At 40.8% G+C, this 21,475-nt stretch overlaps 1 protein-coding gene and 1 long non-coding RNA gene across 10 annotated transcripts in view; one reads left to right on the forward strand and one right to left on the reverse strand.

Annotated features, from left to right (window-relative positions):
• Positions 1-21,475, reverse strand: part of LOC113211101 (titin) — a 113,539-nt gene that overhangs the window by 75,532 nt on the left and 16,532 nt on the right. For 7 of the 9 annotated variants that reach the window (XM_052268285.1, XM_052268286.1, XM_052268284.1 and 4 more), the window contains exons 15-53: positions 21,132-21,389; positions 20,911-21,047; positions 20,538-20,799; positions 20,048-20,449; positions 19,809-19,952; positions 19,462-19,716; positions 16,181-19,375; positions 15,957-16,100; positions 15,674-15,889; positions 15,406-15,582; positions 15,030-15,302; positions 14,800-14,943; positions 14,561-14,706; positions 14,310-14,339; positions 14,019-14,139; positions 13,733-13,920; positions 13,414-13,631; positions 13,074-13,332; positions 12,771-12,989; positions 12,303-12,678; positions 11,841-12,199; positions 11,550-11,756; positions 11,075-11,473; positions 10,722-10,983; positions 10,479-10,632; positions 10,231-10,364; positions 9,886-10,117; positions 9,629-9,800; positions 9,352-9,538; positions 6,699-6,910; positions 6,497-6,624; positions 6,040-6,412; positions 5,815-5,916; positions 5,521-5,721; positions 5,190-5,420; positions 4,778-5,096; positions 4,467-4,658; positions 4,197-4,360; positions 3,956-4,085 (exon numbers count right to left, since the gene is read on the reverse strand). In XM_052268285.1, the coding sequence (XP_052124245.1) occupies positions 3,956-4,085; positions 4,197-4,360; positions 4,467-4,658; positions 4,778-5,096; positions 5,190-5,420; positions 5,521-5,721; positions 5,815-5,916; positions 6,040-6,412; positions 6,497-6,624; positions 6,699-6,910; positions 9,352-9,538; positions 9,629-9,800; positions 9,886-10,117; positions 10,231-10,364; positions 10,479-10,632; positions 10,722-10,983; positions 11,075-11,473; positions 11,550-11,756; positions 11,841-12,199; positions 12,303-12,678; positions 12,771-12,989; positions 13,074-13,332; positions 13,414-13,631; positions 13,733-13,920; positions 14,019-14,139; positions 14,310-14,339; positions 14,561-14,706; positions 14,800-14,943; positions 15,030-15,302; positions 15,406-15,582; positions 15,674-15,889; positions 15,957-16,100; positions 16,181-19,375; positions 19,462-19,716; positions 19,809-19,952; positions 20,048-20,449; positions 20,538-20,799; positions 20,911-21,047; positions 21,132-21,389 (11,322 nt within the window). The remainder of the gene's footprint in view (positions 1-3,955; positions 4,086-4,196; positions 4,361-4,466; positions 4,659-4,777; positions 5,097-5,189; positions 5,421-5,520; positions 5,722-5,814; positions 5,917-6,039; positions 6,413-6,496; positions 6,625-6,698; positions 6,911-9,351; positions 9,539-9,628; positions 9,801-9,885; positions 10,118-10,230; positions 10,365-10,478; positions 10,633-10,721; positions 10,984-11,074; positions 11,474-11,549; positions 11,757-11,840; positions 12,200-12,302; positions 12,679-12,770; positions 12,990-13,073; positions 13,333-13,413; positions 13,632-13,732; positions 13,921-14,018; positions 14,140-14,309; positions 14,340-14,560; positions 14,707-14,799; positions 14,944-15,029; positions 15,303-15,405; positions 15,583-15,673; positions 15,890-15,956; positions 16,101-16,180; positions 19,376-19,461; positions 19,717-19,808; positions 19,953-20,047; positions 20,450-20,537; positions 20,800-20,910; positions 21,048-21,131; positions 21,390-21,475) is intronic. The other 2 variants (XM_052268283.1, XM_052268290.1) reach the window with 2 other exon arrangements.
• LOC127749574 (uncharacterized) lies at positions 213-856 on the forward strand. The gene is made up of 2 exons (XR_008011223.1): positions 213-355; positions 572-856. It is a non-coding gene; the product is annotated as an uncharacterized LOC127749574 (long non-coding RNA).

Here is a 21,475-nt window from a genome sequence, read left to right on the forward strand (position 1 = left end):
CACCCCACCCCCCACGCCGCCCCGCCGCATAGGGGGCGGGGATGACGCAGCCCGCGGGACGCCGCGACCCGCTACGCCAGGCCACGCCCTCGGAGGGTGGGAGCAAAGCCCTCCTATCCGTACACGGCACAGTCGCGCGCAGGGGCGGGGAGGGGTGAGGTGGTGGCGCGTGACGAGGTGGCGGAGCGCCCGGGGCCCGCGCCGTCAGTTTGACGGAGACCGCGGCTCGAGCAGGTCGCGCAGGCCGAGGGCGCTCCGCGGGCCTCGCGGGCCTCGCGGGCCTCGTGGGAGTAGTGGGCCGGGGACCGCGAGTCGGCAGTGCAGCTCTTGTGGGATTCCTTCAACGACTGGTCCGGTAGGTTTCGGTACTTCTCTTCACAGACTGTTATCGTTAAATAACTTGTTTTTCATTCAAACTTATTTGAATTTTATCTACACCTTGTATCTCTTTTTCGTTTCGTTTCCAAAATCGGAACGTCGTGTTTTGGGTAGCCGCGAGTGGCCGTGACGTCAGTGCCCATTTTGGCATGGCGCTCAATCTCTCTAAACCGTCATTGTTTTATGTTCCAAGTTGACTCAATTGGCAAGCTCCCCCAATTAAAACGCAAACTCTGTGTTTCCCCCTGTCGGCGTGGCCCTGTGATCCTCCCCCTGTGTTGCAACGTCGCGGTGCCTCGTGCTCCAAAGTGTCCCCGCGAGGTCGGAAGACTTTAGCAGGTGTCGCCCGGCGTGGCGCCGCTGGCCGCGCCTTGTAGAGAGAGGCGGGGCCTCCCACCCTCCGCCCGCTGGACGGCCTCCACGAGCTCCACAGCCATGTATGTACTTGTTGCAATAAAATATCTGCCCTGCCCATAAAGAGTGTCGTGTTGTCATTCACCCGCAACCCCGCACCGCACAATATGCTACCAACTACTACAATACAGGAAAGGGCTCAACAAGTTACGTCTCTGCATGCCTCAGACTAGGAAAACAGCAACAAATGAATAAGGGAAGTCCACTCCAGACTCGTGCACCTCAGGTAAATGTGAAGCCTAACTAAAGCCAAATTGGAGAGAGGCCACCCCAGATAACGTGTGCAATTACGGCCAGCCCGTGGCAACTTGGCTGGCGGTGCAGCCAAGTTTGAGAGGGAATCGGGGAACAACTCTGCCGCGACACGCCGCAGGGCTACAAGGCTACCTGGGATACGCTTGATAAATAAACCTGAGTCACGGGGCTCTGAGTCACATGGCACCGGCTGCCGCCACCGGCCGCCAGTCGCTGACTCACGAGGGGTATTATTACACGCTACACGGCCCTCCTCTCCTAAACGTCCCCCGTTTGTTTCAAACTAAAACAATTTTTTTTTTAACCCTCATGAGAAAATCTACGGCATTGGTAGATTGATCGATAAGATGCGCTGGCAAGGGACACCAGGGGGGCCATGATCTTCCCAATCACCATGAACCTCTATGTGAATTCTATGACGGGTGGCGAGGAGGATGAAAGAGAATAAACATGTATTCCTTTCTCATAATCTACAATAGACGCCCCCCCCCCCCCCAACCCAAGTAAAGGGACTGCAAAGAAACTTTTCAAATATGAAAGAAATGAGATAAGAGTCTACTCAATAAAAATAAAAATAGTCACTTTAATTTAAAAAATCTACCACGCGGATCTCCATCAAGATATCAAACTGGAGAGCAGAGCCCCAAAAGTAGTCTGGTAATATAATACAGACCAGCAGGGTTGAAATGGGAGGGAGAAAAAGCAGGAGAGAAGGGCGGGGCCGACAGAAATAGCCACCGCTCCTCCTCTCCTCAGAAGCGGCCGGCTTCTGAAGTGTGTGTGCACACGGTCCTACTCTGCTCCCTTTTCCCACACCCACAAAGTTAAAGGGATTCCCAGATTCTTGAGCAAAAAAACTCGGCCCTGTCATGTCTTGCAACACGCCTATACATTTTCATAGGCATCACAGACTACACAAAATGTCAGAGGTGCGGCTTAATCTGGCAGTAGGTCAAAAGTAAAATTTTCACTTCATGGCAGCTCTTTTACTTAAGCGAATTGGGTTTTTGAACTCTAAAAGCAACAATTGGTGCCTTGTATATCGTGTTCAAAGGTTTGACAAAACGCAATGGTTCATATAATGCAGTTTATTTTATTGCAGACTTTCACTTGATACATAACAGAAGTTAGTTGAAATAAAAAGCTTAATTTTTTAAACTTTTCTTACTTTTTTCTAGCTTTGGCAATGCAGAGACCAGATAGTTCTGATGAATAAATAAACAGTAATTTGCAAAATAGACTAAAGTGCTTGCTTGCTATTTGTGTTAAGTATTGTAAGATACTTTCTATGAACATTCGACTTGGAACATAAAACACATTTTGACCATACAGTAAAAGAATGAGAAAGCCATCCAGATGATAAAATCATTGCATGTTTCAGTTTGCTCATGAAATTTTCTTGAATGTCATGTACTGCATCACAGTCACACAAACTAAGAAAAAAAATGGAAGGGGAAAGAAAAGAAAACAGTCCAACGAACAAGCTCATAGAACAAATAAAACTCTGAGGTTTGTGAAACATGCACCAATATTACTGTTTTTGACATTTAAAAGGCTGTCTAAGAATTTTCAGCTCCAACATCAAAATGATCAAAAACAATAATATTAGAAGGAAATATTTTGATTTGAAAATGAACACTGGAATATGGGACAGCAAAGCACCAATTAAAAAAGGCTTTGGCTTTATCTTTGCAAACAAGACCACTCCTTATAAATACGAGCATAAATCACATTCAATAAAAACATAACCAGGCACCCTAAAGGAAATACTACTTCCTTTAGAGGGGGGATAAACAATACCTTTCAAACTATGACTAGAATTTTTCCAATAATTTGGATAAAGAGCTCAAGTATAATGGATGCATTTCAGAGAGATGAATGCAAAAGACTCAATGGCAGGCAGAGATCTTTCAAAAATCACTCACATAAGAGAGATGAATGCTTGTCAAATATACCTGATAAGCAAACCTCCATAACAATAAAAATAGCAAAACTCGCTCAAAACAAAAAAAGACATAATTTACAGTACACTATGTGAACTCTATGTATTTGAAAGTAAAACTGCATTTCAAAAACAGAATAATTGCTCAAATTAGCAAAATATAATGCCTTTCTACTTATGGTCCCACAAATTGGCAGTCTGAGCGAGTTTTGCATTAAATCACACAAGCGCAGGACAAGCGAAGAGGCACTCACCAAACTCACCACATATAGTTCAGAGAGCAGACAAGAGCTCTAACTTTTCAGGGACAAAAGAAAGAGCAAACTTGTCTGCTATTTTTTTTCCTCAAAGAAATATTTCTAGTCATAGGATGTATGAATTACAATCTGAGGAATATTTTGTGTTTTCCAAAGGAAACCAATCTTGTTAGGTGTTACAACATGCAAGTGAGGTGCCCCTTCCCTTCGCCCTTCAGAACTTTAACAATTGGGGGTTAAAAGTATGCAATATATGAATCCTAATTTTAAAAAGTGTTTGCAAATAAATTGATCTGAAGCTTAAATAATGCTTTATAATAATGGTAAGCTTTGAAATGTAAATAACAGCTTTGCTATAGGTAGATTAATGCCATCTTATTAAGACTTAAAGCAATAAACCCCAATCATAAAAGCTCAAACCTCTAATAGATAAAGAAAATAACCCCTTGAAAGAAAGTTTTTCATAGCTGTCATCACTAACCACTACAACTACTAGGAGATAAAAAAAGTACCCAATCACATTTTGACTCGACCAGTCAACCTATCATGCACAAAATGACAACAGCACAAAGTAAGTCTTTCAAGGAGTTACATATATAAAAAATATACACTACTTTGAAAGAGAAATTGACAGTGAACCCGACAGTGGGCAGACAGAAGTAGAAGTAGAAGTAGAAGAGAGGGGAATTTGATGGTTATTAGTCCTTACTTTTGACGAGCAGCTTAGCAGAAGTCTCGGTCTGCCCTGCAGCATTAGTAGCACGACAAGTAAATTTGCCTGAATCTTCTTCATAAGTAGTAGAAATGAGAAGTACAGCATAGTTTCCTTCATGAATCATCTGGAAAAATTAAGTAGATCATCTTTGAGTTAAAGAGATTTTGAGATTAAAATGAAAGTACATTCTAATTTTTTTTCCTAGGATCCTTTATTAGATTAGATTAATATTTACCTGGAAGTCAGCAGACTGAGGGATAAGAGCTCCTTCTCTATACCACTGAACAGTTGGTTGGGGCTTCCCGGTGACTTGAGTTTTGAATTGAGCAGGACTTCCTTCAGGAACTATGACATCTTTCATGGGCGTCAATTTTGGAGCTACTTCCTGAGTCTCTGGAGCTGAAATAAGAGAAAAAGAATTATATAATTGTTTGATTTTTGGGCTTGTACCACAGATACTATAAATTTAAGTGGTTTTTTTTCAAGAAAATTTGGGACTGCCTACCTTGTACTCGTAGCTTGGCTGATGTTGACACGGTGCCAGCTGGTGTTTTCACTTCACACTTGTATTCGCCTTCATCTTCAGGGAAAGCTTCAGAAATTTTGAGTGTGTAAGTTCCAGAGCTGTTAAGATTCATTTGGAAGTATCTGGAAGGCTTGATAATCTTGTTGCCTTTGTACCAGTTGTGGTCTAGCACTATAATCGAAGGGGGAAAACATAATTTTAATTTTAGAGAAGCAAAAGAGTACTTTCAAATTTACACTACAACTTCTTTGTTTGTGCACCCTGCACATGGCTCTAAAAGCTGAACTTACTTTGATCTGGAGATGGGCCAGTGATTTTGCATGAGAACTCCACAGGCTGTCCCTCCCGCACAGTTTGGTCCGTCAACGGTTTGACCACCTTGGGCTTGCCGCTCTGGTCGGACGGAGCCTGCTTCCCAGGCTGGGCCGGTGCCTTGCCCGCCGGCTGCACGAAGCACTCTGCGTCACAGCGAGCCTCTCCGGCGCCGTTGATAGCGACGCATTCGTAGCGGCCGCTGTCCTGGGGAGTCGCCTCAAGGATCAGCAGTGTGTGCAAATTGTCTTCCTCGACGGTCTTGTAACGGATATCGGGGACGACCTTGGACCCGTTCTGAGAAGGGTACAAACAATGCGATCAGAGGACATTCATAATCGATGATAATATGTCCATTACACAGAGAGCACAAGCCGATAATGATCCAACCTTGAGCCAGTGGACATCTAAGGGCTTAGTGCCGGTGATTTTGGCGTCGAAGCGTGCCAAGCTACCAGCCTTGACGGTCACGTCCTGGACTGTGGACACGAAGCTTGGAGGGATGACACCCCCACGGCCCGGCCGACGGCGTTCCTCCACGACCAGATTGGCACTGCATTTGGCCTTCCCCCCGCGGTTCTCCGCAATCGCGGCGAAAACGCCAGAGTCTTCCATGAACACCTGCAATTTAATTTTTTGAATTAGAGCTTTTATTATTAAAATAACAGTGGACTTGAGATAGCATACGGTTGCAAAAGGGAAAAGGGAAGTATAAAATTACCTGTCTCACAACCAATATTGATTTTCTACCAAAGGTGGTAATTTGGAAATCAGGGGAACTCTGAATGGGGAAATCCTCTCGGAACCACTGAATGGTTGGAAGTGGATCACCATCAAACTCAACTTCAAAGCGAGCTTGTTCTTGCTCAAATGCTCTACATGGTTGTATTTTTTTCGTAAACACCGGAGGTTTCGCTGGTTTCTAGGATTCAAATTTACAATGATAAAATAAGCCAATATTTCAAGGAAGATCAAAACAAAAGAACAAAAAATACTCAGTATAAAGTTTTCTTACCACTTGACCTTGAACAACTCTTTCATGAGTCTTGCCTTTGTGCTCAACCTCAGTAGTCTCTGTAGCAGTGATCTTTCTTGTGATCTCAGTGTCACCAACAACCTTATTTTAAACAGGAACATAAATAATTAAGGTTAGCACATTTCCAGCAATGCAAAGGCAAAACATTCTAAAAATAATATCTAGTATCTCCAAAAAATTAATGATATAATTTATCTTTCTTACCTCTTTTTGGGTTTGCTTCTGCTTGGCGACATGGACCTCTCGTCCATGAACACTGCTTTCTCCTTCAGGAGGAACACCCTTCTTTTGCACAGTTTTCTGCTGCTGAGTTTGCTTCTGAGTTTCCTCCTTGGTTTCCTGAACAGTTTGTTGCTCAGATTTCTCCTGCCTCTGCTGTTGCTGCTGCAGCTGCTGCTGCTCAAGGTGCTGGAGTGTAGCCTTGTGCTTTGCCTTTGCCTGCTCGACCCAAGAGGGTTGAACAATCTTGCGCTGAGTTTGCTCTAATTGCTGAGACTCAAGAGTCTGAGCAGCTGACCTTTGCTTCAGTTTAGCTTGTTTGACCCAGTCAGGTTTCTCATCCTTTGGTTTGTCTCCTCTGAGAGAGAAAAAAATAATTTTTATCATCTTATTTAGCAATAAAATAAGTATGGCTAGTTTTAATTACATCTGGAGCACTTACAAGTTGGTTTCATAACTTTGTGCCATGCCCTTTGCAAGGGACTTGGAAACTACCTTATCCCCGGGAATAGCAAATTGATGAGACTTTTCACGTAGATGAGACTCCTTGAGCATTTGCTCCTCCTCAAGCTAATAAAATAAAGTAAAATTGTAACCAACATTTTAAAGGCTAGCGTGTAGCAGTAGAATTAGCATCTTCTTACCTCTCGAAGTTTGCTGTAATACTCTTCACCACGCTTTTCTTTGGCAGTGCGTTGCCACTCAAGTTCAGGTTCTTTTGATGGTTGTTTGTTCCTTGGCTCAAATTGAATCTCACCTTGTTGAGACTTTTGAACTTGTCTCTCCTGGAAGAAAGACTCCAGCTCTGTGTCCTGACGTTCCTTCTGGTACTGCTCAAGATCAGCATCGTACCAAGCTGCGATAATGACAATAAACATTAACATTTGAGATCACAGAATCTAAGTTAATACAAAACTAAACCTGCAGGATAATTTATTTTTAAAAAAATTCGAATCCCCCAACTAAGAATTGGATTTTATCATTTAATAAGGCTACTTGGTTAACATACATCAAAAAATAAAATGCTGAAGTGTTCTTTAGAGACAAGATTTCTATGAGATTTAATTTTTTTCAATACATATTTTTAGTTGTTATGCAGAATTGGATGATTAATTTTAAAGTTGTTTCAAGGGAAAGACCACTTTCCTTTCTTATCTTATTCAGCTTTTGATTATTAAAGTCTAGTAAGTATACTAAAATAAGTTAAAAATAGGAATGAAAAGCAAAGAAATAGGTAAGAGGGTTTCACGTACATGCCAACTAAATTGAATCACAAGTCACAGAAGCAAACAGGCATTCTTGTATCAATATTTAGCAAAGACTACACAGACAAATTTTATTGCCTTTGTCCACAAGCCTTTGCAAAAATCAAGAATTTTAGGATAGGACACACTTGTAGTCAGTGTTTATGGCATTTGTAGTTTTAGAAAACTAATATACCAATACCATGATCATACCATTTTTTTTTTTAATTTTTTTTTTTAATGTTTAAGAAACACCTATGGTAAATTGTAAATTTTATGGATACAGTATTATTATGAAACTGTGTTAATTATCTTGGTAAAAGAGTTATGACTGATATACTTTGTTGTTAAAAGCACAGTCATTTGAAAATGTTATGAATATTTTAAGTAAATGTTTCTTTTATGACACAGTTGTTAAGTACCTAGGTATAGCCTTCCCAATGAAAATCCCAATTCTAGATGTAAAGTTTTCTAAGTGAAATAAAGTACTGAGAATATGGATTCAATTGTTCCTTGCACCCAATTCAGCACAAAGGTCACAATGCAATAAAGGATATCAACACTTTAAAAAGGTACAACGAAAAACAGGCACATTTGTAACAGGACAGAATTGTAGGTATCTGCAGTGTTCAGGTTTCAACGCCATGTTCCTGTTTGCTGTGTAATGAATTTTCAAAGAGACATACTCAGAGCTATACTTTGAAAGCTTCTTAGAATTGATTGAAATTTAATTGGGACACTGAAGTAAGGTAAGGAAAAACTTTGAATAGAGACAAAAGACGGGCTTAAAACTTTTAGAGAACAAAATAAAGAAAGAGGATGTCTCTTGAAAAGAAGATAAAAAGTGATTGATGAATCATGCACAACAACATATAACATGACAGTACATGCAGAGCATATAGCATTCTCAGAGAATTGAGCAAAGTATGGGACAGATCTGCTTAGATCCTATGCTCTGAGAATGAAGACACACACAAAAATCAATTAAAATGACGCAGAAGCTGTATCATTATTAGTTTTACATTGAGAAGAAAACACTGCAATAAATACTGATGCAACGAAAGCATGCTAGAGTGAGTTAGATTGGGTAATGGACACCACAGGTTTAAAAAATCTTTTACTGAATGGAATCATAATGCAGTTGTTCACAAATAACTGCAGTTGGAGATAACTTCAGAAGAATTCGTTCATGTTTACAGTACATCATTCATGCAGGAAATGAAACAGACAGACATTTCCACACAGAATATAAATTAAGAGAACCATACCTGCAGACTTCCACTTGAAAGCAACAGAAGCATGAAGTCATTTTAAAATACCTTGGATAAGAGGTAGCACAGCGCACGGCGACAAAGCCCTCTTGCCAATTGCTTCAAGGATATGGAGGGATTTTCAGAAAAGGGAAAGGGATTGTGGAAGTGTCAAATGACGTGGATAGTGAAGGATGAGATGTTTTTGGCAGGATCATGTTCATGTTATGCTGTGTGTTAGTACCGAGAGCAGAGTGCGCGGCGAGCAATCCATCAAGGTCAATATTAAAGTGAAATAATAATGCAATCAGAAATAATATAACATAAGAAACAATACTGTTTCTTCATACTGTTTCAGACACTGAAGTCACAACAAATAAATAAATTAACATTAATGGAATGCAAAACTGTGTAAGTTATAGCAAATTGTGAGTACATATTTTGTGTGCATGTGATTAACTGCAGTGCAATTTGTGCTTGTTGTTAATATATAAATCCAAATCAACAAAAAGAAACCAAAGAAAACAACAAATCTACTATCTGACTGGGACATAAGCTAGAAGAAACATTTAATTAGAACAGCCTGCTTTCACTCCATCAATAACAAAGCTCTGTAAAAAATGCAATTAAATTTCATCCAACCAAAAAATGCAAGTGTGTGGAAACAGAAAATTTTCTTTGAGTGTCCATCATACATATAATATAAAACGGTATTTTAAATTGGTTGTCGACGATTTCAGGATGACATAGTTTCCACACACTTGCATTAAAACAATTGAGAGACATGCTGGAGATTGACTTACGACGAGGAGAATTCTTGAGAACACTGCGATAATCATCACCACGGGCCTTCACTATCAGCTCAGTGCTGACTCGGGCTTCTCCAACTGAGTTTCTAGCAATGACCTCAACAGTGCCGTTATCGTACTGACGAGTCTTCGGAATATCCAAATGCCACATTCCATCATAGGTCAATTTGTAGCGAGAGCCCTTAAAAATGAAAGTTACATTCAGGCAACGGATTTCTCAGACCTAATATTATAAGACCAGTAGAAATATTTCATAATATTCTTTACTCACATTAACCACTGTGTGTCCATTAACCAGCCACATCACCCTGGGTCTTGGGAAACCAGTTACACGGCAACAGTAACGTGCACACTCGCCCTCCTGCACAGTGAAAGGCTCTGGTTTGGTGACAAACACAGGAGCCTCCCTTGCTTTTTCATCTTCTTCCAAGGATTCTGGTGCACTAAAATAATAATCCACATCGATGAATAAGAATTTAGAGTAAGTGGGAAGTGGGGAATAATCTATTATTTTAGAACATTACTCACACTTGCCAAGCTGCTTCCATTTCTCTAATACGTTCAATACTCTTCATGCCCTTTGGCAGTTGAGACTCATAAATGATTCCTGGTTTACCAGCTGTCTTAATAATTGCACGAGTTTCATCCATGCCATAGAGATTAGTGGCACGGCAAAGATATTCGCCACTGTCCTCAGGATAAACCCAGCCAAAGTTCATAGCCACATACCCAAAGTCATAAATGGGTGTAAAGCGATTCTCTGTAAAAAAAAAAATTAAAAAAATTGAAAAGGGAAAGAAAAAAGTTTAACAAAAATAGGTGACACTAATAATTTGCTGAAGGTATAATAAAGCAATAGTTAGATATGCATACTGTGAGGTAAAGGTTTTCCATTGAAGAACCATTCCACTTTCATGTTTGGATCCCCTACGGGAGCAAGTTGACATTCAAATTTGGTATTTTGCATCTCAACTAAGTCCATTTGGGTTTGAATTTGGGTAACAAAGCTGAAAATTTTAAAATAGATGTTATCAAGACCCTTTTGCTAAGAATTTAGATTAGATTAATTATCACTAATTCTGTATGAAATAATTAAATTTCAACAATAGTTATTTACTCACCGAGGTGGCTGTTTGCGATCTGGATCAAAAAGATCATCTTCAGTAAGGTGAACCTCAGAGGTGTACTTCTTGATAGCTGCCTCCATTTGCATGAGCTGCTCAGATTTCAGCATGCCCTTAGGTACTTGATTATGCAGAACGATTGTGGGTAATTCTAAAAGGAGGAAAAAAGATTATATTGTGATAGGTCATTGAGAGTTTTTTTAAGATTAGAACACAAATACAGAAAATGAGAACACTCACTCTTGCAGGAAACAGTGGCTTTTGTGAAGTCTTCACCAACTTCATTGACAGCACGGCAAACATACTCTCCTTCATCCTCATTGTACACATTGAGGATATCAAGAGACACAAAGCCCATGTCGTATGTGCTGCGGTAGCGGTGACCAGATGGCAAAGGCTTTCCTTTGCGGTACCACTCAATTCTGAGTTTGGGATCATTTTTGGGCTCAACACGACATTCAAAGTGAACAGACTCACTTTCTTCGACAATGGCTGACTCAATCTGATGGTAATTGAAAATTGGGCAAAAATTATTTCTTCTGAAACCACAAAATAGAGAAGTATGCATACCTTTCATCATGACAAATTCTCACCTGAGTGATGAATTTAGGTGGTTGTGCTGCTGGTTCCTCGGGAGGAGCTGCTGTAGGTATAGGACCCCTTTCAAGTGCTTTCAGCTTTTCTCCACTCATACCTTGAGGAAGCTGTGAATCAAAGTCAATTGTTTTCCTTGATCTACATTGAAGAGTGGCCTTTGTTGTTGCAGTTCCCCATTTATTCGTAGCACGGCACATGAACTCTCCTGAGTCTCGTGCATAGGTGTGCATCAAGTCCATAACAATGAAACCAAAGTCATTCAGTTGATGGACACGAGATCCAGTGGCAAATGGACGGCCATTCCAAAACCAATCAATGCGCATAGTAGGATCACTTGCTGGTTCTACTCTGCAGTCAAAGTGGGCTGGCTGACCCTCTTCAAGATCCAATTGATCCTAGAATATCAATTTATATTATAACACTGATTTGTAAAACTAAGACGAATATACAAATTCATTTCTCAAATAATACCTTAAGTTCAACAATAAACCTGGGAGGATTAGGCTTTTCATCCTCAGCCATGATTTCATCTTTTTTGTAAAGTTGTTCTTCAAGCTTTTGGAGGCTTTCTGTTCCTGTCTTGAAGTGGGATGGCAGTTGAGGCTCCAGAACAATGCCTTGACGACCTCGGACTTGTAATTTGCATGATACAGTTGCTTCTCCATGTTTGTTTGTTGCCTAAAGAGCGCACAAAAAAAGCACATCAAAAACAACCTAGGATAAGATCATACAAAACAAAACAAACAATACTTTGTAACTCACCTTGCAAGTGTAAAGTCCAGCATCTCGCACATAGATTCCTGCCACCTCAAGGATAACAAAACCGAAGTCATTGATAGTTTTGATGCGAGAACCGGCCCATAAAGCTTTGCCATTGTGGAACCATTCAACTCGCATGGAGGGATCATTAACTGGTATGAGACGGCATTCAAAGTGTGCTAAAGAGTTCTCAGCCAGAGACTGATCCGTTGGACTGGTGACAAATTCAGGAGGTTTGCCTGTGTCATCTTCAACCTCAGTGGGTCCACGAGGCTGACCAAGACCCTCCAGTTCAGCAATTTTGTCAATTGTACCTTCCATTCCTTGTGGAAGCTGGGACTCCATAATAATGCTTCGTTTGCCTTAAAGGTAAAAAGTATTCAGTGAAATATTTTTACAGTAACAGAAAAACACAATGGCCAGTACTTAAAAGCATAGATAGAAAATGTAAGTATATATGGGTACCTTGTATTTTCATTGTTGCAGTTGTTACAGCTTCACCATAATCATTGAATGCGCGGCAAGAGTATTCTCCAGAATCTTCGGGATATACAGGAGAAATCTCCAAAATAACAAAACCAAAGTCACAGAAAGTGCGGAAACGAGAGCCTGTCTTTAAAGGTTTGCCGTTCCAGAACCATTCCACTTTTAGTTTTGGGTCATTTGTAGGTGTCAATCTGGCCTCAAAGTGACAACTTTCTCCTTCACGTAAGTTGTCAATGTTGGACAAAGGCACAGTAAACATAGGAGCGACACCTTTGAGCTCACTAGATTGCTCATCTCGGGTGCGAACCAGAGAATCTTCAAGAGTTTGAATTTTCTCCAAGCCTCCTTCCATACCCTGGAATATAAATATTCAGTTAATAATACAAAGTTGTAAGAAGGATTCAATGGTTAATGATTACAAATTTAATACAAGAGAAAAATTTTCACCTCAGGCAGTTGGGATTCCAGGATGAGATTGGCTTTAGATACACATTTAAGATTAGCCTTTGTACTGTCCTCACCAACTTTGTTGTAAGCACGACATTCATAGAGACCAGAATTCTCTTCATAACAGTACAAAATATCCAGGATCACAATGCCAAAGTCATGGAAGGTACGATAGCGATGTCCATGGGGTAGTTTCTTACCATTATAATACCACTCAACCTAATTGGTATAAAAAAATTAGAAAAATAAAAAATACTAGACAAAACTTAGTGTAAATGTTGATACTCTGTTCGGAAATATTACCACAAGATTAGGATCAGTGACTGGTGTAAGTCTTGCTTCAAAGTGAGCACTTTGTCCTTCTTTTAGATTCACAACATCAGTTATCTGTGTGATAAACTTAGGTGGCTGGTCAGCTGGAGCAGCAGATTGACTTGGCTGTTGACCTTGCTGGCTTTCCAATTCCTTAATACGGGCCAGGGCATCAGGCTGGAGGCTGTCCAGATACACACCACCTTTACCAGTACACTTAATGGTGGCCCGAGTGGTATCCTCACCATATCTAAAAAATATAGACAAGGCATTAGATATAGAGTTGAAAACAATATTCTGCAAACAATCCTCAGCTGCAATATCTACTCACTTATTGCTAGCTTTGCATATATATTCTCCCGTATCATGGCTCTGAACATATGCAATGTCCATCACAACAAAACCAAAATCTGATACAGATTTGATTCGTGAAGAATGACGTAGAGGCTGGCCATTGTGGAACCATTCCACTTTAAGGTTTGGATCATTCACAGGAATCAAGGTGCACTCAAAGTGAGCAGAATCACCTTCCTTCAAACTGTCTTGACTCTGAGAGGGAAAAACGATTTTGGATACATAAACATTAGGGATTAAGGGAAGTACACACATTAAGGTTCAATTTTTTTTTTTTAATTGCTTATACTGCTTACTTGGATCTGAGTAGTAAACTGAGGTTTCTGACCCTTTGACTTATCAACACATTCTAGATTGACACTTATCTCAGCCTTTCCCCACTTGTTGGTTGCACGGCATGTGTATGTGCCAGAATCCTCAATTTTGGTACCCAAAATTTCAAGAACAACCATTCCAAATGCATGTACTGTTCTAGTCCTGTGACCTTTTAACAAAATACGAAGATTAAAAATAAAATAGATTTCTATGACAAAACATACATACAGTATTTACAGTTTTAGTTAAAATTTCTCTGATACATACTTGCATCAATTTGCTTTCCATTGTAGAACCACTCAACAACCATAGTTTGATCCCCAACAGGTGTTAAAGAAGCCTCAAAGTGAGCAATATCACCCTCACTAAGGTTGCTCAAGTTCTGGAACTAAATTGAGAAGAAAAGGGCATAAGCACAGATGTACAACATTTTGACTTCAACACAAAAGTAATTCACATCTAAAGAAAACACTCATGTAATTATGAACAATAAAACTGGACAATCAAATAAAGATACAACAAGTAAGTAGCCAAGCACAAAGATGGTTATAAAATTACCTCAACTGTCATTTCTGGTGGTACGTCGAGCTGAAAGCATATAACTTAGCAATTATCAAGCACACAAAAAGACATTAAATTTGTTACTTTACACACAAACACCACAAATGTTTGAGTTACAAAGAGAGAGAAATGTTCAAATCAAAATATAGAATTCTAAAAAAATTATTTGATTGAGCATTAAATAAAAGCTGGCAATGAAAAAATAAAATAAAGAAACACACTTGGTAAAACACTCTGAACAATAATACCTGTGAAGTGAAAACAGGAGGCTGTCCTCCATCAGCTTCAGGCACGCTGCCAGGTTCACGACTAAGAGCATCTTCAAGATTTTGAATTTGTTCCAGGCCCTTCTCACCTTTGGGATGCTGTGTTCCTTCAATAAGGTTTACTTTGCCTGCAAAGAAGAGAAAACATGCATTTCAATTTTGATCCACAATATCCATAACTTCGCATTTGGAATGGTGGGCAACACAATGAGATACAATACCTGTGCAGTAAATAGTGGTGGATGTAAAAGCTTCTCCAGCTTGATTGAAAGCCTTGCATGTGTAGACTCCCTGGTCTCTTTCATAAACATCAGCCAAATCCAGAGTAACAAAACCAAAGTCATTCGTCATCTTAAAACGAGACCCTGAAAACAGATAGATTTATTTGAGAATGAAAGTATTTTTCAAGTTTTAAAAGTCAAGATATAATTAAAACAAATCTGATGCATACCATGCTCCAATGCTTTGCCATTGAAGTACCATTCAATCTTTAAGTTCGGATCATTCTTTGGCTCAACAGTTCCTTCAAGATGAAGCTTATCATTTTCACCCAAGCGGAATTCTGGGTTCAATGGGATAGTCCAGATGGGCTTGGGGAACTGTGGCTCTGGTTGGTCTGGTTTGCGAGAGGCCTTTCCTTGAACAGCTGCTTCAACCTCATCAACAGCTTCAAGACCCTGTTTTCCTTGTGGGTGCTGAGTGTCCAAGTAAATACTAGATTTACCTAAAATAAAAAACAAAGAACAATATTAATAGTAGTACAAAACATTAAGTTAGTTCTATTAAATTACAGATATATAAAAAAGACTTTCAATAGTTAACTATACCTGTGCACCGAAGAGAGCCTGAAGTGGTGGCACTTCCCTTGTTATTTGTTGCCTTACAAGTGTAAATTCCTGAATCCTCAGGATATGCTCCAACAATATCAAGAGATACATAGCCAAAGTCATAAGTCGACTTGAAGCGAGCACCTTGTGTTAAAGGCTTGCCATTAACAAACCATTCTGAGGTGTAGAGAACAAAACAGAAAGAAATTAGATGGTAAAAAGAAAAAGTACTATATTAACAATTCACAGTAAAAATATTAGCACCAACCAATGCCAAGAGTTGGGTCTTTAGCTGGTTCAACATGGCATTCAAAGTGCACTGTGTCACCCTCCTTGCACTCAACGTTGTTCAAATGTGTGATGAACACTGGCAGCTCATAGGTAGGTTCTGGAGCATCTGGACGAGCTGCCTTTGGAGCTTCTAACTGTTCAATACGAGGGATGGCCTCAGGGTGCAAAGGTTTGTTCAAAAGCCAATGTTGATCTGAAAAATGGTACAATAATGTAATACTGTTGCAAACAGATACTTTCTGTAATTTTAGAGAACATACCATCAATCTTCAATGTTGCTGTTGAAACAGCTTCACCCAGCAAGTTAGTAGCTTTGCAGGTGTAGATTGCAGAATCATCAGCACGCAGCCCATTAATTGAAAGAGTTACCAAACCAAAATCAAATGTGCTTCGGATACGAGAACCTAAGTACAGAAATAAAATCATCATTTTCCAGGTGGTGTTGGTTTTCAGAACAATTTTTGAAGCAAAAATTAATATGTACCTGTTGTTAAGGATTCTCCATTTTTGAACCACTCAACACGCAAATTAGGATCAGCACGAGGTTCAACCTGAGCTTCCAAGTAGACATGTTGTCCCTCCACCAGTTTATCCTGGCTTGTGAGGTGAGTCGTGAAGACAGGTGCTTGTTGTGGTGTTGTATCCACAAACATTTCTGGAACCTTGTTCATTTCTGCTTCCTTTAGCTGAATCTTCTGCCATGCATCTGGTTGAAGAGCATCTCTGGAAATGCTGGATTTAGATTTCACCTTCAAAGATGTAGATGAAACAGCCTCGCCAGCAAGATTAATTGCTTTACACATATAAACTCCCGAGTCTTCAGGAACTGTCTTACTAATATCCAAAGTAACAAAGCCAAAATCGTGGGTGACTCGGAAACGGGAGCCCATCTTCAGTTCTACTCCATTCACATACCACTCAAATCTCAAGTTTGGATCACCTACAGGTACTACACGGCACTCAAAGTGAGCATGCTGTCCTTCCCACAATTCAGATGGACCAGTCAACATCTGTGTAAAGATGGGCTTCTCAAATACTCTTTCTGGTTCATCTGGTCTTTGAGGACCCTTGCCCTCTTCCAACTGTTGGACTCTCTTCATGCCTTCGGGGTGCAAGGTATCAAGCTGGATGGATGCCTTGCTGCGAATTTTCATTGAGGCTGTTGTCACTGCCTCACCAAGAGCGTTGGAAGCACGGCACATGTAAACACCTTCATCCTCCTCACGAACGTGTGACATGTCAAGTGAAACAAAACCAAAGTCATGAGTTTTGGCAATGCGAGAGCTGGTTTCAAGTGGTTTCTCATTACGGAACCATTCAACTTTGAGTGTTGGATCACCAACTGGAATCAAGCGGCATTCGAAGTGAGCAGTCTGTCCCTCAGCAATATTGTCAATATTCTGCAAGGGCTGAGTGAAAACTGGCCGTTGACGGGTCTGAGGTTCATCAGCATCAGCCTTCTTGGGAGCTCCAGCCTCAAGCTTACTGATTTTCTCCAAAGCTTCTGGTCTTTGGGATTCTGAAATGATACTACCCTTTGCATTGACTTTAAGCTTGATTGATGACTGACATTCGCCAAGAGCATTGGTGACCCGGACAGTATATTCTCCAGCATCCTCAGGGACTGCATGAGTGATATCCAAAGAAACGTATCCAAAGTCAAAAGTGATATGGAAACGATTTCCTGAGGGAAGGGGCTTTCCATTGTGGTAGAAGTCAATGCGCAAGTTTGGATCATGCAGAGGCTCAACTTGGCATTCAAAGTGAGCAGTTTGGCCTTCAAAAATTTCTGTTGTGCCACGTAGTTCTGTTACCAAACGGGGAGCTGTTACAACTGGTTCCTCTACCTCCAGGCGAGCTGGATGTCCTGCCGCCTCCAGCATTTGAATCTTTTCTAAACCATCTGGATGCTGAGATTCGAGATAAATGCTGCGACGGGAAGAGCAAGATATTTCACATGTATTTACAGCCTCACCCTGCAGGTTGGTAGCTTTGCACATGTATGTTCCTGAATCTTCAGAATAGGCATACAATATGTCCAAAGCAACATATCCAAAGTCATGAGTGGTACGGAACCTGTGACCAGTTTTGAGAGCCTTTCCATTAACAAACCATTCAATACGGAGATTGGGATCATTAATAGGCTCAACTCGGCACTCAAGATGAGCATGTTCACCTTCTTTAAGATTAGGCAAACTTGTGAGTGGAGTAACAAAGACTGGTTTCTGTGGCACAGCCTCAGCTTCTTCACGCTGAGGCCTAGCGTAGTTTTCAAGCTCTCGAATCTTTTGAAGCCTCTGTTCATCGAGAGTATCAAGACACAATCCTTCTTTGCCCAACACCTTAACAGAGCATGTCGTGACAGCCTCTCCAACAGCATTGCGAGCACGGCACATGTAAGTTCCAGAATCTTCAGGGTATGCATACAATACATCCAAGGCAACAAAACCAAAGTCATAAGTGGTTTTAAATCTATGACCTTGCTTAATTGGTCTTCCATTGCAAAACCATTCAACAACCATGGTAGGGTCATTGACAGGTGTGAGAGTTGCCTCCAGGTGAGCACTTTGACCTTCAGGTAGATTTTCAATGTTCCTAAGAGAACGGCCGAACTGTGGCTTTTCCAACACAACAGCATCCTCATCAATTTTCCTTCGGTAGCGTGAGTCATCCTCAAGATGTTGAATTTTCTGAAGAGCACCCTCATGCTGTGTTTCACGAATGATGGATGCGCGTGAAGTAACACCCAACTTGATTGAGGAGGTAGCCTGGCCAAGCTTGTTTGTAGCTCTGCAGGTGTACTCGCCAGCATCTTCAGCATAGACTGTCAGAACATCCAGAGATGCAAACCCGAAATCGTAGGTAGTGCGATAACGGTGGCCAGTTGACAAAGGTTTTCCATTGTGGAACCATTCAACTTTGAGATTTGGGTCTGGGTATGGCTCAATACGACACTCATAGTGAGCACTCTGGCCTTCCACAAGTTGAGTGGGGCCGTTCAGCTGTGTGGTGAAATGTGGAGCTTGAGTCACCACAACATCCTCCTCTTCTCTCCTACCATAGCGTGTGTGATCTTCAAGTTGCTGGATCTTTTCAACAGCTGCATGATGTTGTGTTTCAAGAAGTAAAGAAGCTTTGGAAGCTACATCCAAGGCTCCAGATGTGAATGCCTGTCCAAGCTCATTGATGGCACGGCATGTGTATGTACCAGAATCTTCTGGATTTACATACTTCATGTTTAGTGCAACATACCCAAAATCATGCATTGTTGTCACTCGGTTGGAGGCCTGAATGGGAACACCATTGCGCAGCCATTCCACCCGCAGCTTAGGATCTCCAACAGGAATTAGGCGAGCTTCAAAGTGAGCTGCCTGATTCTCAGCAACTCGAACATCACGCATTGGCTGAGTGAAGACAGGAGGCTGTGTGACGACATCATCAGGCACATCAGACCGTTGGTGTCTGGTACTCTCCAGCTGGTTGATACGACCCAATGCTGATTCATGCTGAGTATCCCTCTGGATGGACTGTCTTGACTGGACAGCCAAGGTAGTTGATGTAACAGCCTCTCCTAAACAATTACGCGCTCTGCAAGTGTATGTGCCCGCATCTTCAGGGTAACAGTAGAGAATGTCTAGAGCCACAAATCCAAAGTTGTTTGTCTCAGTGAAGCGGGAGCCTGAAAAATGAGTTAACAATTTAAATTCATAACAAAATTCATACCAATAAAAACACAAAATCTAAAGCAAGAATTATGAATCCCACCTGATTTTAATGGCTGGTTGTTGTGGAACCACTCAACCTTCATGGTAGCATCACTGACAGGAATGAGTCGACACTCAAAGTGAGCACGCTGGCCCTCCCTGATGTTGACAGGCTTTAAAGAAGTTGTGAAAACTGGAGCCTGAGTTGTTGATTCATCTACTTGCTCATGGCGCTGGTAACGAGAGCGATCTTCAAGATATTGAATTTGCTGTAATCCTTGTTCGTTTTCAGTAGTGGTTACAATTTGAGCTCCACCTTAAAGAAAGATCATTTTATTAAAACACAATTTTTTTTTATCAGTCAACCCAAACACAAAAATAACAAGTAAAATATCAACTTTTCTTTACCTCTGCATGACAAGGTGCATGTTGTCTCATCACTTCCCATTAAGTTTACAGCTCTGCAAGTGTAAGTTCCAGAGTCTTCAGCAATCAGATCAATTATATCCAAAGCGACATATCCAAAGTCATGGATTGGTCTAAAACGATGTCCTAAAATATTTTGGGGTTGAAGAAAAAAAAAAATTATTAAAACATTTTTAAGGTTGTTTGATAAGTTTGACTTGATGTGATAATTTAAAACTGACCAACAGTAATGGGGCGTCCATTCTTGAACCATTCAACCTTTAAATTGGGATCAGTTACAGGTTCTAATTTGCACTCAAAGTGAGCATGAGAACCTTCTCGCAGACCATCTACATTCTTAGGTCTTGTGACAAATCTTGGACGAACATTAACAATTTCATCAGCCATTTCTGACTTCTTGTATCGAGAGGTATCTTCTAAGTACTGAATCTTTTCTAATCCACCAGGATGCTGAGTCTCCAAAAGCAAATCTTTTTTGGCAATCACTCTAACAGAGCAAGAAGTAACAGCCTCTCCCAGCTGATTGCGTGCTTGACATGTGTACACACCAGAGTCCTCAGGATAAACACTCAAGAGATCAAGAGCAACATAGTCAAAGTCATATGCAGGACGGAAGCGATGTCCTAAATAGAACAAGAACATGAAGATAAGTAAAAAGTGTTGTACAGCTTCTGAAGAAATTATAAGGTTGATTTATGAAATGGTACACACCAGTGCGAACAGGTCGTCCATTGACAAACCAATCAACGCGCATTGTTGGGTCACCAACTGGCTGAAGGCGGCATTCAAGATGAACATTAGTTCCTTCAATGGTTTCCAGGTTGTGCAATGGTCTTGTGAATTGAGGAGGCTGAGCAACAATAATTTCCTCTTGGGCATGGCGTTGATGACGTGATGCATCCTCCAACATTTGAATTTGCTCAAGAGAGGACTCATTCATTGTTTCAGTTACAATGTCAGCACGACTAATAATCTGCAAACACATTTTTGTTTTTTAACTTTCTACCAGTTTAAGTTCCATTGCTAATGTGCATAAAGTAAGTCAGGAGATTTCTTAGAGCCAAAAAGTTATGGAAATATTTACCCTAACACAAGCAGATGTGTGAGCAGAGCCCAGGTGATTGGTGGCTCGGCAAGTGTACTCCCCAGAGTCCATAGCAGTTGTCTTAACAATATCCAGAGCCACATACCCAAAGTCATAATATGTGCGGAACCGAGAGCCTGGTTAGAGGGGAGGCAAATTAAAATTAATGTGTGGCAAAACAAAACAACAAAACTAAGGAAAATCAGAAAAAAAGTACAGACCAACTGTGACTGGGCGTCCATTCTGGAACCATTCTACACGCATGGTTGGATCCCCCATAGGCTCCAATCGGCACTCCAGATGAATATTTTTGCCTTCACTGGCTGGTTTCGGGTCAGACAAAGGCTGCACAAAAATTGGTTTGGACTTGGAAATTTCTTCAATGTTGTAGTGTGGTTCCACAAACTTTGACTCTTCAATTTGACGAGTCTTGTCAAAAGTTCCTCGGTGCATGCTGGATGTGTCAATGCTTGAGCGAGCTAGAAGTGAAAACAGCAAGATAAAAACAAATATTTTGAAGATGAGAAAAAACATAAAGAAAACAGGAAAAAACTATGCATTCCCA

Source organism: Frankliniella occidentalis, unplaced genomic scaffold (assembly GCF_000697945.3).
Source record: "Frankliniella occidentalis isolate FOCC.00 unplaced genomic scaffold, Focc_3.1 Scaffold66, whole genome shotgun sequence".
Lineage (NCBI taxonomy): Eukaryota > Metazoa > Arthropoda > Insecta > Thysanoptera > Thripidae > Frankliniella > Frankliniella occidentalis.